Source organism: Puma concolor, chromosome D3 (assembly GCF_028749965.1).
Source record: "Puma concolor isolate L17-30 chromosome D3, mPumCon1.1.hap2, whole genome shotgun sequence".
NCBI classification, from domain to species: Eukaryota; Metazoa; Chordata; class Mammalia; order Carnivora; family Felidae; genus Puma; species Puma concolor.
The window spans coordinates 80,406,700-80,422,139 of NC_141678.1; the positions used below are offsets into that span (position 1 = coordinate 80,406,700).

At 39.5% G+C, this 15,440-nt stretch overlaps 2 protein-coding genes across 19 annotated transcripts in view; one reads left to right on the forward strand and one right to left on the reverse strand.

Moving 5' to 3' along the window:
* The window catches only part of PIGN (phosphatidylinositol glycan anchor biosynthesis class N), a 102,001-nt gene extending 89,063 nt beyond the window's left edge, over positions 1-12,938 (reverse strand). For 7 of the 10 annotated variants that reach the window (XM_086683153.1, XM_086683152.1, XM_086683151.1 and 4 more), the window contains exons 1-3: positions 12,751-12,909; positions 12,477-12,555; positions 10,416-10,564 (exon numbers count right to left, since the gene is read on the reverse strand). The gene's annotated coding sequence lies outside the window, so the exon portion shown is untranslated. The other 3 variants (XM_086683150.1, XM_025931037.2, XM_086683154.1) reach the window with 3 other exon arrangements.
* A 185-nt stretch (positions 12,939-13,123) lies between these two features.
* The window catches only part of RELCH (RAB11 binding and LisH domain, coiled-coil and HEAT repeat containing), a 115,661-nt gene continuing 113,344 nt past the window's right edge, over positions 13,124-15,440 (forward strand). For 7 of the 9 annotated variants that reach the window (XM_025931081.2, XM_086683145.1, XM_086683146.1 and 4 more), the window contains exon 1: positions 13,125-13,901. In XM_025931081.2, coding sequence (XP_025786866.2) covers positions 13,373-13,901 — 529 coding nt within the window. In that variant the 5' untranslated portion in view covers positions 13,125-13,372. Of the gene's footprint in view, positions 13,902-15,440 lie in introns of all 9 variants that reach the window. The other 2 variants (XR_015242607.1, XM_086683147.1) reach the window with 1 other exon arrangement.

Genomic DNA, 15,440 nt, shown 5'->3' on the forward strand with positions numbered 1-15,440 from the left:
GTTGTTTTTTCCTTTTTAATATTAAGAAGTCTCCCACTGTAGGGATATACCACAAATTGTTTATGTATTAACCTCTTGAAGGATATGTGAATTGTTTCCAGTTTCTGGCTATTATAAATAAAGCTTCTTAAAACAGCAAATGCACAGGACTTTATGTATACATGCTTTCATTTCTCTTGGGTAAATATGCAGAATGAGAATTGCTGGGTTAAATGGCAAGCAGATGTTTAAATTCATATAAAGAACTGCCAAACCTTCCAAATTGCTTTACACACCTGTTATACACAGTTTTTTCAGAAAGTGCTTTAAAACTTTATTGACAATCTATAATTTTGCTATAAGTGCCATTTAAGAATTTAACCTAATTTTTATAGTAAGTGTAATGTGCTTTACATTCTTTTATATATTGTGTATCACATATCTCCATAGTAAGAGTATTCAATTATAGCACTAGCTACTTACTATTGACTGTCTACTCTGCATCAGATCCTGCATTGGGTACTTTACTTACATTCTCTCCTCTAATCCTCAGAATCTGCTTTGTCAACTATGTATTAGAACCCCATTTTCATAGCAAAGAGTCTAATGGGGCCTAATGATCCTCCCAAGATAGTAAGGGGGAAGAGCTGAGATCTGAATCCTGGGTCACATCACTGGAGAGCCTGAGCATTTTCTAACACTTATTCAGATAACCAGTGTGTCCAGAATTGATCTCAGTATCTTTCTTTGAGGGGCTGGATGGCATTATGGGAAAGAGTGTGTACCGAAGCATTCCACTGCAGGGATTCAAATCCTGTCTTCTCTACTTACTGGCAGTGTGACTTGAAGCAAGTTATTTAACTTCTTTGTGCCTCAGTTTCCTCATCCGTTAAATGGCGATAACAATAGTACCTTCCTGAGGTGTTATTAGAATTCAGTTAATATGTGTAAAATACGCAGAAGAGTGCCAACCAGAGTCAGCACTCATTAAGTATTAGCTAATATTGTTCCCGATGTACATGAAGCTGGACTCATCATGTGAGAAAAACTTGTTTGCCGTCCTTGTTGAGTTTAAAATCTAATTGAATAGATGTAAATCTCTTAGAGAACCAAATCCCAAACTATGTTTCATACCAATGCATCAACTTTAGCTTCATTGCTCTGCTGCTACTTTCCTTATCTGTATGGGTATTTTTTTTTTTTTAATTCTGGTAAGAACACTTAACATGAGATCCATCCTCTTAAATTTTTAAGTGTACAATACAGTATTGTTAACTATAGGCACAATGTTGTACAGCAGATGCCTAGAATTGAGTCATCTTGCAAAACTGAGATTTTTCTAGCTATTGAACAACTCCCATTTCCCCCCCCCCCCCCAACCCAGTCCCTGGAGACCATCATTCCACTCTCCACTACCATAAGTCTGACTCTCTTAGATTATCTCACGTAAGAAGGGCCATGCAGTGTCTGTCCTTCTGTGACTAGCTCATCTCAGCCAGCGTAATGTCCTCCAGGCCAGAAGTGCCTGATAGCCCCAGTTGCTCCATATATTTGCCAACATATTTGGTATTTTATCCTGCTTAATTTCACCTTTCCTAAAGTGGGAGTGTCCTTGTAACCTACTGTGGTTTTAATTTACATTTCCCCAATGACCAGTGACATTCAGCAACTTCTCATGTTTAACGGACATTTTCTTAATGCTCTTCCCCCCCCTTTTCATTTTTTTAAGTTTATTTCTTTATTTTGAGAGAGAGAGAGAGAGAGGGAGAGAGAGAAGGAGAGAGAGAGAGAGAGAGAGAATGAGAATCCCAAGCAGGCTCCCCACAGAGCTGGATGCAGGGCATGAACCCACAAACTGTGAGATCGTGACCTAAGCCGAAAACAAGAGTCAGACACTTAACCTACTAAGTCACCCAGGTGCCCCTCCCTTTTCATTTTTAAGTGTTTTTCAAAAAGCAGTCCTTTTAAATTTTGGTTAAGTTCAATTAATTTTTCTTTGAGTTATTTATTTTGTGTCCTACATAAGGAATTTTTGTAAGTGACAGCACTTTTTAAAATACAGATTTTTAATCTTTTTTATTTGAAAGTAACTTCAAACTGAGAAAATAGTTGCAAGAATAACGGTACAAAAACCAGTATACCCCTTAGCCACACACATCTAATGTTCACATTTTCCCCATTTCCTTTATCATTTTTTTGTCTTGCCTCTCCTCTCCCTTCCTGATCTATCTTACCCCTCGTGTACGTACATGCACACCCACGTGTGTATGCACGTGTACACAATTACGTAATACTGTTTGGGAAGCATCTGAGGATAAGTTACATACTCTGTGGCCCTTAAGCTCTAAATACTTCAGTGTTTATTTCCTGAGAACAGTGGTACTCTCTTACAGCAGTTGTCAACTTCAGTAAATTCAACATTGGCATTTCATCTCATCTACCATCTGTACTCCAATTTTTCAAGTGCCCCAATAATGTTCTTTATAGCATTTTTATAGCTCTACTGAGGCATAACTGGTCTATAATAGATTGTACAGATTTAAAATGTACAATAAACACAGGCGAGATAATGAACATACCCATAATCCTCAAAACTTTCCTCATGGCTGTGTAATTCACCCCTACATACTCTGTATTTTTTGATATTATTGCAAGTGGTAGTTTTTATTTCAATTTCTCCTCGTTAGTTCTTCAATCACCAATTTTTATACACTCACCTTGTATCCTGCAACAGTGATAAACAAGTAGCTTTTATGTAGATACCTTTCAATTTTCTAGAGATAATTATATCATCTGTGAATAAAGGACTTCTTCCTTGTCAATATAAATGTCTTTCATTTTTGTCTCATGTTTAGTGTACTTTCCAGAATCTCCAGTATTCTCCGGATGAATAGAAGCGGTAACAATAAAAATCCTTGCCTTGTTTCCAATCTTAGGGTGAAAGTTGCCAGTTTTCCAGGCTCTGTAGATTTCCCTTATTAAGTTAAAGAAATTCACTTCCACTCTTCATATCACTGTCACATCCTAAAATCACGAATGGATGGTGGATGCTGTCAAATGCTTTTTACTGGACCTATTGAGATGATCGTGAGTATTTGGTTTTTCTATTTCAGTCTCTTAATGTGGTGAATTATATTGATTGGATTACAAATGTTAAAACGAGCTTGCATTCCCACTTGGTCATTATTAAGTAATATCTTTTCTATAGACTGTTGGATTTCATTTGCTAAAATACTGTTTAGTATTTTAAAGCAATGTTTATGAAAGATATTAGACTATAATTTTCTTTTCTTGTGATGTCTTTGGTTTTGGTATCAATGAGTTTGGAAGTATTGCTTTTATTTTTTGGAAGAGTATGTGCAGAATGTGTATTATTTCTTCTGTTATTGTGTAACAATTTGCCAGTGAAACCAATGGCTTGAAGTCTTCTTTGTGGGAAGGTTTTCAACTATAAATGCAATTTCTTCATATATATAGGGATACTCAGATTATTTACTAATTGTTGAGTGAGTTTGGTAGTTACATCCTTTAAGAAATTTGTCCAATTCAGGGGCGCCTCAGTAGCTCAGTCAGTTGAGCTTCCGACTTTGGCTCAGGTCATGATCTCATGTTCTGTGAGTTCGAGCCCTGCATCAAGCCCTGTGCTGACAGCTCAGAGCCTAGAGCCTGCTTTGGATTCTGTTTCCCTCTCTCTCTGCCCCTCCCCAACTGGCACTCTGTCTCTGCCTCTCAAAAATAAATAAACATTAAAAAAATAAAAAAATAAAAGAAATTTGTCCATTTCATACAAATTGTTAAATTTATTGGTCTAAAATTCTCCTTTTTTCTATCCTCCAGTCCAGGACAGAGTCTATCAAATATCATATTGAGTTGTTTAAAGTAAGCCAATTTTCAAGCACTTAATTCATTTCAGTTAGATCTTAAACTCTAGTCAGAGCTAAAGTATACATGGTATATTTGAATATACAGAAACTCACACTGATTTAAATATCTCTTGTTTATCATGGAAAAGTTAGTACTCTCTTTATCATGATTACAAATAAGCAAACACCTAGATCACTTCTCACTTTCATTTGCATTTACAAATAACTCTCTGGACTTATCTTCTCTTTTTCCCATTGCTATTACACAGCTTTTCGGAATAGAGTAACAAAGTCTGTGTGTTAAAGGATCATATAAATTTTCTACTACCCAAAAGCTTATTTAAGTAGTGAAACAAAAATTTTATTTGAGAACGTTGACCTTCCTAGAGCTGTAATAGCCAAAATAAAAATTGTGCTGTTGTATAAGAACAGCAGGATCCCAGTCATATCACTCCTTGTCTTAGTCTCCTTACTCCTAAAAAAAGACACCGTCAGGCTGATTCTATGACAGGAGTCCAATGGAAAGTAACCAAGACATGTAAGGTACAAATGTAAAGTGCTAGGAATACTCTAAACAACTAAATTGTTGATTAAAGCAACTCAACTTTTATTTTTATTTTTCAAATGGAACTCAAAATAGCTGAGTTTACATTATTTTGAAAGAAAGTAATAGAAAAGAAAAAGGCATACTGTATTTTTCTATTCCAGTCAAGTCAACTTCATAACTCCTTGATTACGGACTTGAAATATTCATTATCACCAAATATTAATGACATACACACTGTATTTTTATTTAATATTTCTCAGTGTCCAGTTGGGTTCTATTTTCAAAAGAGCTTGTGTTTTTTACTTCTCCACATTCACAACCACCACAAAAGTTCATCATTTCCTCACCTGGACCACTGCAAAAACCTATAAATGGGTTTCCCCACTAAACTACATGATACAAATTTTTCCCTTCCTCAAAGTAATTATCATATATTGTACTCTACAAATCCTACTAAATTTCATTGGTGATTATATTTTATTCTAATTGGTCTTCAGGAATTTTATACACAGGTCTTAACCCCAAACTCATGTATTCCTAGCCTATTTTCAAGTGATCTTTATACTTAAATAATTTATTTCAATATAAGGAAAATAAGGTCAAATAAGGATATTAAAAAGAATTCCAGGAAGGAAGGCTCCTGGGTGGCTCAGTCCGTTGAGCGTCCAACTCTTGATTTCAGTTCAGGTCATGGCCCCAGGGTAAAGGGATTGAGCCCTGTACTGGGCTCCATGCTGAGCATGGAGTCTGCTTAAGTTCTCTCTCTCTCCCCCCCGCCTCAGGCCCTGCCCCCACTAAAATAAGAAAAATAATAAAGTAAAAAATTAAAATTAAAAAAAAAAGAATTTCAGGGGCGCCTGGGTGACTCAGTCAGTTAAGTGGCCGACTTTGGCTCAGGTCATGATCTCACGGTCCATGAGTTTGAGCCCCGCACTGGGCTCTTTGCTGACAGCTCGGAGCCTGGAGCCTGCTTCCTATTCTGTGTCTCCCTCTCTCTCTTTCTCTCTCTCTCTGCCCCTCTCCCACTCACACTCTGTCTCTCCCAAAAGTAAATAGACATTAAAAAAATTTAAAAAAAAAGAATTTCAGGAAGGAAAATCAAATGAGAATATAGCTGATCCTTTTTTCTTTAACATCATGTTAGAGATAACTACTTAATCAGGTAATAACTTGATTATGATCCCATATCTCCACCAGAATGCAATGATACTGAATTTAGAATCTCACACCTCCTTTCCACAGAAAATTCCAATTAATAAATGCAGAAGGATTGAGGGAAATATAAAATTACAACTAGGTAAACACCACAGTAATAGTTATTGCCACCAAGATCCATTGATAAATGCTAAACTGAGTGGGCGAAAGTTTGAAGCAAAACAGGATATTTGTAGTCTCAGAAGAATCTCTCCTAAATATATATTAATTACAAAGGAAAAAGAGTAACTTACAATGGAGAAACCCCTCAGACATCACCACACCAAGGGGTCAAGGCTAACCTAACCAGTAATAAGATACATTAACATCATATAACCCTAACATGGAACACTAAGAAAGGCACGACATAATATTTTTGGCAAAAGAATATGTGGTATACTTTCCAAAAATGCTAACCTCGATCTATTCAGGGGAGTGTATCAGATTGAGAAACAGTCCACAAAAGAATGGACCAGTACTTTTCAAAAGTATCATAGGCATAAAACACAATGAAAGACTGAGGAACTGTCATAGAATGGAGGCTGAAGAGACATAACTAAATACAATAAGGAAAGCTGGATTGGATCCTGAGCCAGGAAATATACAATAGTGGAAAACCTGGTGAATTTCAACTAAGAACGGTAGTTTAGTTGATAGTATTGGACAACTGTTAATGTCCTGGTGTTTGATAATTATACTGTAGTTCTATGTTCACATTAGGTGCAGTGGGTGAAGAGTGTATAATAACACAATCACTCTCTGTAGTATTTTTGTAACTTCTCTACAGATCTAAAAATATTTCAAAATAAAAAGTAGAAAAAAAATTACTTTGGAGCCTAAGCCTGTACTCAAAAGATAACACTGGCTAGAGCCAGAGTTGTAACCACCACAAATTTTATGGATAGCTGTGATTTCATGTAACCTTTGTTCTTGTAAATAAAGGTTATTTCCTAAGCTCACAGGCTTTAAGCGATCTAATGCTCACATCAGCGTCAACCATACTAAAAAGCTCATTATTTAAAGATGGTGTTTTGCAGTTCTCTCAGGCTTTTCTTCAGTTCACTCTTCTTTCAGCTTCTCCAACTGGATAATTTCGATTGGCCCCAGTTCCACATTCTTCTTTCCACCTGTCCAAATTTCTGTTAGATTCATCTAGTGAATGCTTCATTCCAATTATTGTACTTTTCAGCTTCAGTATGTCCATTTGGTTCTTCTTCATAATTCCTATCTCTTTACTGATGCTCTCATTATTCATGCATCACTTTCTGATTTTCTTTAGTTTTTTGTCCATCATTTCCCTTGCCATTTTAAGCATATTTAAGACAGTTTACTGAAGTCTTTGTGTAATAAGTCCAAAGTCTAGACTTCCTCAAGAATCATTTCTGTTGATTTTTTTTTCCTTTGAATGAGCCATATTCTCCTGATTTCTTTCTGTGCCTTGGAATTTTTTGTTGAAAACTTGCATTTTTAATATTACAGTGTGGTAATCCTGGAAATCAGATTCTCCTCCTTCACCAGGGCTTACTTATGTTGAATTTTGATGGTGTCAGTCGTCTGTTTGTTTTGCTAAGCCTGACCAATTTCTCCTTGCATGGAGCTCACAGATCCACCAGATGTGGAAGGGACCTATTAGGTCTTTTCCCAGCATGCATTCCATGCATTTGGGGTTATATGTGGGGGAAGGGGGAATGTGAGACAAAAGTCGGCCTCTGCATTGGTCTCTCAGGAAGCCACCAGATCATAGTATTTTAAGAACAAAGTCGAAAGTAAATACCAGTAAGTCACACCAGGAATACAGGCCGCAGTCCCCACAGGTGCTGCCCCTGCCACATCAGTGAATGGAGATGGTAATCCAGTGGGTAAAAACACCACTGCGTTCTCTTACCAAAACCCAACTGCCCTTTTCTTCATTAAGCAGTCTGCTAGTTGCCATAAATATTGGATCAGATTCTAGAGTTCCAAAAAAGCCAATTCTATCACTCTTTGACAGCTTGTTTGTTTCAGTAGAGGAACTGTTCTCTTAAGGGCCATACTCAGCCATTTTCTGTGATGTCATCTAGAGACTGTGTTAACTACTTTTGATAGCTAATAAAAATATAGAAACCTGCCATGTGAGGAGCAAATATTGCCAGTCAAAACTCTAAGAGAGTAGTTGAGACCTGCACGCAAGAGAGTATCAGGTAAACTAGTAAGCTATGTAATTAACACTAGTTCATATGCTTCTTTATACTTAATATTTTGGGGTGTATATTTTTTTCAGCATGAGGTATGTCACTTCCAAGTGACAACGGTATGTGACTTTACACGTGTCATGTAAAAATAAAACGTGTCATAAAAATAGTTTTAAATTTTTTTCACACGTCATTATCTAGAACGTATTTGTATATGGTGTGAGATAGAGCTCTAATTTTATGTTTTTAACCAATGGACAGAAGCACTAGTATAGTTACCACTTTAGAATGTATTAAGATAAATTCCACATCAGATACAAATACAGGCAACAAATTTTAAATTCAATTCTTGTCTTTGGCTATTCGTAATAAAAACTGGAAACAATATCCAACAAAAGGAACAGATACAGTTTTTATTCATAATGAAATACCCTACAGCATTGAAACTTAGTTAAGCCCACACCTATGCCAAGGACATACCTCACAAATATAAAAATTGATAAAGAAAAATTTTAAAGGGATTGGCTGTCCTTTTCTCCCCAACACAGCCAAATTTTTTGAAAATAATATGACCTCTTTTTCCTTGATCTTCTAAATCTCAAACAAATTGAGACTTGTTTCCATTACATCAGAGAAAGAGAGAGCTTTCACTAACATAATGTAGCCAATATTGCAAAATCCAGTGGCTTTCAGTCTTCCATCTTCCGTTCAGTTTGTGTCTATTGACCATGATCTCTTTCTTAAATAGCTCTCATTTCTTGGCTGTTGTGGACATTCCTCCAGTTTTCCTTCTACTTCTCTGTCCAAAGAAGAATGGTCTCTGTCTGGTCATTGCGTTTTAGAGTTACTCAAACTTGATCTTAGGCTTTTATTCTCACTTTTATACTTCCTATTGTTTTTAAGATTTTATTTTTAAGTAATCTTGATACCCATTGTTGGGCTCAAACCCACATCCCCGAGATCAAGAGTCTCATGCTCCACCAACTGAGCCAGCCAGGCACCCCTCCGTCCACGTAGGCTTTTTTGATCCACCCTTGGCTTCAGCTCGCACCTATATGCAAGTCTTACAAACAGCTCCAAATCCTTATATGTAACTCCAACCTTAACACAACCACTTGAGACACAAACTGAATTATGTTTAAAACCAAACTCACGATATCCCCCGTGAACCCTGTTTAGGTAGTAACCCTCCTACCTCCTTAGTGTTTACAGTCTCAGGGGATGGCACCACCTTGCACTCAGGTACACAAGAGAACCAGCAGTCATTCTTTACAACTTTTCCCTGTATAGCCACATATTACTTTTTGATTTTGCTTTTTTCAAAATGCAAATCTGAACATCTCTCCCCTTGTGTAAAACCCTTCAGGGCCTCTCTCCCATCCTAATCAAGACTAGAAGCCTTAATATTATTAACAAGGTGTTACAGGGACTGGCCTCTGCCTCCCTTTCTAGCCTTGCCTCATGACACTCCCCCTTGCTTTAAGGCATCTCGCCACATTGGTCTTTTTCATTTAAGTGGCCTATGCTTCCTACTGTTATAGACCTCTGCATAATTCGCACTTCCAACCCACCCTCCATCCTCTCTCACTCCATTGTTTCATGACATCTGCTTGCATTTTCAAGCATTACTTCCTCAGGGACTATGCAGTCCAAACCAAAACCCAAAACCAGTACTTCAGTTTGTTAGTACATAGCTATGTCCTTTATGATTTGGATTAATGTCTGTCTCTATCACTTAACCATAATTCCATGACAGCAAGACAGGGTTTCTCCAGCACTCATTTGTTTAGTAAAGACTCAAATGTTTGCTGAATAAATTATTTAGGATTATCATTTCAAATGTACATGTAATATGCACTATAGCCACTAGAGGCTGCCTTGCTTCTCTTTTTATTCCTCCAGAAAACAGGAACTATGAAGATTCAGGATACTTAAAAAAACAAAACAAAATAAAACAAAACACCAAACTTTTATGCTTAAGTCACTTACTATACATAAAATGGCAGTGATTCCAAAATATCATCCTTTACATACTACCTATTTTATTATTGCCCAGCACATGTATATTAAATAACATTACTACCTAATATTTCTCTTTAAAGAGAATAACATTTTATTCAGATTTATTGAAAAAGAAAACTCTGTCATCGTTGAATCATTTGGAAACCTCTCAAAATAAATGAATAACTACAAAAAATTTTTAAACACCTACATATCCATGTTCCAATAAAAGTGATTTAGCTTATTCCTGTGGAATATTTACCATGCATTGAAAAACCATTAAAAAATTAGCCATTTCTAAAACTTTAATCAACCCAAAATTTGCATTTAAAATGTTATTTGTGGTTATTTTAAGACTATTAAAGCCAAAAATTATTTTTTAAGCCCTAAAATATTTGAACTGTTTAAAAGAAAAAACAATATTTAACATTTCATTGCTAAGATACAAGCTTAGATGACTGTCCTCATTATTCAATGAAACTTTAGCCGTAAAGACCTACACTAATGCAAATTTTGCTAAGTAGAAAATTCCCAACCACATTCATAATAAATTATCATAAGTAGCAATCAGCAATTATTAATATTCTGGTTTGTGCCACTTCTTAAACATTTTTATTGATAATTAAACCTTTGTGTATTGCGGAAAAGAAAAGTACTTACTGAGAAGATGGCCAGTTGATGTGTTGTGGTCTTGAAAGGTCATATAAACAAGTCCATGATTACAGGTTGTGAAGAAGAATCAGGAAACTACAGATTTGTATAGGAAGTCAATCATGGAAGCAATTCTACATCCAACTTCTTACAGCTCTCTGAGAAGACATATTTTAAATCTGTTTTCAAGTTACATTTTGGAAATCAGACCCTAAATTAAAGATATTCCCTTTGCACCCTACTGACTTGTTTTTTTTCCAGCTTTAGCTACTAAATGGTTGATATTTGTTTTATTTTTTAAAACCTCTCAAATATTTTCAATATATACTAATATTGCACTAATTGAAAACTGACTATAGTAACAACATTTATGGTGTACTAGGTACCAAGCACTGTGACAAGCACATTCCTAATTGTGTACTTTCATTACCCCCTTGACAGCTAGATGTTAAGGGAGACTGAGAGAAGTTAAGTAATTTTTTTAAGGTCTCGCAGCAAATAATAGGTAGAACTGGGATCTAAACTCTGGGCTCTCCTACATAATAAGCAAAAGCCTCTTCAGGGACCCTAAGTGCAGGAGATTCAAAAAATTCCATTACAGGGATGGAAATACTGTATGTAAATAATCCATTTCCAATCATGCCCTTTCCATGCCAATCACTAGTCCCTCCCATTCCTCCATTCCAGAAATTGATTCCCTTTCAATCTCTCTGGAAAATTCAATTACAGTAAATATCAGCAATACTTTGTGCTAATAAATAGTAACAGGATACAGCATTAGCTATTTTGATACTATTTTCCTAAGATCGGGATCTTTTTTTCATATTTTTCTACAATGTATAGCACAGAAAAATATTTAGAATTTGAACATCAGCAGCTAACGTTCTATAAAAAATATTTTGAGGGGCGCCTGGGTGGTTCAGTCGGTTAAGCATCTGACTTCGGCTCAGGTCATGATCTCGCAGTGCCTGAGTTTGAGCCCCGCGTCAGGCTCCGTGCTGACAGCTGAGAGCCTGGAGCCTGTTTCAGATTCTGTGTCTCCCTCTCTCTGACCCTCCCCCGTTCATGCTCTGTCTCTCTCTGTCTCAAAAATAGAGGTTAAAAAAAAAATTTTTTTTTAATAAATAAATAAATAAAAAATATTTTGAATTCCTAAGTACTAACAGTGTCAAAAAAAAAACTTCTAGCAAAAACAAAAGAAAAAAACCCCAAAGCCTCATTCAAATGAAAATCTTAGTTTACTGAGTCTGGGTAAACTGAAAGCCGACACTTAACTGTTGGCATACTTTTACCCGTAAACCAATAACCTGACCTATGGTTATATAAGAATGCTCTATTTTTATTTTTCCACAGAGCTAAAGGAGATACTTTACTACTTCCATGTAATGTGTAACTTGCCTGATAACACAATTACTGCCACCTATTTATTTTGGTGCTTACAGGGAGCTATACAGACAGAGAGGAAATTTAAAACCTTGCAAAAGCGGCAATCCATGGGTGAAGAAAATAGAAGCTCTTAGGAATAGCGTTCCAATGCTGTTGACTGGAAACTAACATCCCTTTACCACTCGCACGGTGATCAGGGAATGACATAGAAGATAAACGTGGAACTTCCAAACTTAGTATACTCTAGGTGCTAACATTTGATAAAGGAAATTAAAAGTGTCCAAAGCATCCAAGCTTTAAAATAATCACGTTCCACAGTCAATACCTTATTTCCAGCCTAAATGGCCAAGTCAGAAAGACTGCAAGGCATAGTGGGAGAAGAATGGCTTTGGACATAATAAGAAAACTGACTTTAAAGTTCCTCGGAATACTTCCTAGTGGAGTTGATTTGACCAAGCCATTGAACGTTTCTAGACTTCAGTTTACTTAGCTCTCTACTGATGGGGCTGCATTTGTGCAAACTGTGTTTTAAATCCTAAGTGCTCATTGAGCCCCTCAGAGCTTGTTACACAAGCCGAGGCTTTAAGAATATTTATCCACAGATCCAAGGAAATCCAAAACCCAGAGTTCTACAGTCCAGTTACTTTCTCCACCTCCCACACCCCACCCTTTTGTGGCACCAACTCGGTGGCTAGAAGGCGGTCTTCCAGAAGTTCCAGCAGCCGGTGCTGTGGCCAGGCCTCCAGAGCGGACAGTCACTTGGCTGGGAAAGGAAGAGAAAGGATGTCAAATTCTAACAACTGCCCTGGGCACCTGCTACACGTGCGAGGGCAATGTCACCACCTGGCAGCAAACAACAGCAACAATAAAGTGAGAAGTATTACGGAAGCAGCGTGTCCGCAGGCGTGAGGCCAGTTTTGGTGCCACCACACCTCTGCGCTCTGGTCCCCGGGCTTACCTGGGGCTTAGCCGGGTTACGCGTAATCTCGGGAATGAGACCTCTTCCGCGCAAAGCTAGCTCTCCTGCAGAGTTACCCTCTGCCCCCTGAAAGGACAGCCAAGAGAACGTTCCTAAGCCACCGTCATAACTGCCCCTCAGCCGCGGAACGCCCCCGAAACCTACCTGCCCAGAGGCTGCTCTCGCGATAATTCTAGGGCCCGTCCTTCGTAACTCCAGTCCCTCCCTCCTCCTCTGGCCAATCAAACAGGAGTGTGGGCGGAGTTTTGCCTTTGAGTTGGGAGCGGGCCTTTCAATCTTTGCTCTCTGGCGTTAGAATGGGCGGGGCTGGGGCGGGGCTGGGGCGGGGCGAGGGGCAGGACATGCACTCTTTCTCGCGAGACTGAAGACCAGGAAGACGCCTGCAGAGCCCGGCTGCTGGTGCAGCAGTGGCTGAGGCAGCGGGTGCTGCTGCATCCGGACCTCCTGCCTCAGAGTCTCCTCCTAGTCTCCGGGTGGGGAGGTGGGACGTGGCCAGGCCAAGGTTGTGGTAGTGCGCAGTGCCCGCTGCGGCTTAGGGGGAATTGAGGCTGAGGCCTGTCAGAGCCAGTCAGGGAGGCGCCCACAGTCCTGACAGGATAAGATGGCGGCGATGGCGCCTGGAGGTGGTGGCAGTGGTGGCGGCGGTGTGAATCCATTCCTCAGCGATTCGGACGAGGACGACGACGAGGTAGCGGCGACCGAGGAGCGGCGGGCAGGACTCCGGCTGGGTTCCGGGAGCGGCCTAGATCCTGGCTCTGCGGACTCGCTGTCGCCCCAGGATCCCGTGGCCTTAGGGAGCAGTGCGCGGCCAGGGCTCCCTGGGGAGGTGTCGGCGGCTGCGGTGGCACTGGGGGGCTGTGGGGAGACCCCTGCCCGCTTGTCCATTGACGCGATCGCGGCTCAGCTGTTGCGCGATCAATACTTGCTGACCGCTCTGGAGCTGCACACCGAGCTGTTAGAGAGTGGCCGCGAACTGCCTCGGCTGCGCGACTACTTCTCCAATCCAGGCAACTTCGAGAGGCAGAGTGGGACCCCGCCGGGGATGGGGGCGCCGGGGATCCCTGGAGCAGCTGGCATTGGAGGCGCAGGAGGTCGGGAACCGAGTACGACGTCTGGCGGGGGACAGCTCAGTAAGTGAACGCAGCCTGTGTCTCTGGCGAGGTGGTTGAGATTGTCGGGCAGGTAGTGAGCATTAGAAACGTAGAGAGAGAGCTGGAAAGGGTGGGAGTCTTTGCGATGGAAGCAAAAGGATCTGGCGGCGACTCTTCTCTCTTGTGTGCCTCCAACCTTGGGCTGGTCTTGCATTTGCTCCTGGGTTCCCCTGTTGGCGTCGGTCTCTAAAATATCCAGTTTCCAGTTCACTGGCTGTTACGGGGCTACAGAAGGCTCCCTTGCAAACTGGCTTATCGCCTTAGTCATTTTTTTCCTTTTCCTCTAATCTCCTGAATCACCACTACCAGGAAACTGTGTTTCTTAAATTGCGCGCAGTAAGTCTTTGACTCAAAGTCAAGCGAGAGCAAGGAATAGGAAATGTTCTCTCCGCAAAGTCAGATCCCCTAAAGACCCTTTGTGTTTGGAATCGCCTTCGCACTCAAAAATTGGATTTCCTGCCGCACAAAATGTGTTCTGTTTAACTAAGTCCATTCAGTTCCATTTCGATGCCTTAATTTCAGTAGTTTCCAAAATTGCGAGAAATCTAAAGAGCAGGGCGGTGGAGTTCTGCCTGTAGTCTATCTCGTGATGCCACCACCTCGCAGGCTTTTTTTTTCTCTGCATAACGGAGGAATTTACCTTTTTACCAAGTTATAATCATTCTTAGCACGATAAAGTAATTGTTTACCCCATCTGGCGTATATTTATAAGCGTTTCTTACGGCTTGAAAACCTACTCTCGAGGATGTCTTCTGCATTACCGGTATCCTCTTCCGGCAGGCAACTTAGATTTTCCCTTACTAATGGTGTGAGAAGTTTTAGTGTGTCAGATGAGGCCAACTGGAATTTACTAAGAAAGGTTAAATGTACGATTTTTAAACTGCAGCGCAATTGCTTGTTTTGTCTCTCCGTTCGCACGGTGCCAGAGAATTCTGTTGCCAAATCTAGACACGGTGCAAGTGCAAAGGGTGCATTTTCCATCAAGGTAAATCCCAGGCAGATTTCTCTCTTTGATACGAAATTTTCTCAGTAGGTACAACTTCCTTACTCAGTATGTAGGATAATCTTCTTTTCAGGAAGAGCTGTTCTCGTTGCCGGCCGGCCTAAATGTCTTCTTTGTAAATGCTTCCCCCTCCTCCCCCCCATGTTTAGTTAGTTGCTTGTGTCTTTTTTTTTCCCCCCTCAGTGGCTTGTTTCATTGTACTACTTGCATATGTAAACCGTGGTCTTTAATTGTTTTGTATTTGGTTTGTTGACAGCATCATTTTTCTCCGTTAGATAGGTGCTTCTGGAGGGACCTCTTTATACCCTTCACACTTTGTATAGTCCCTAGCCTGTTGTTGAACGTAACTTAATTACATCTGCTGTTTTTCTACTCTGTTAATATAATGAAATAGGTTATTCTTTGCTTTGTGACTTCGTTCTAGTTGAAAGAATTTCTTAGCCTACCTTATTGCAGCTTGATATCACTGTTACTAGTGAAAATTTCTCTTTAAAACTTTCTGTATATAGAAATAG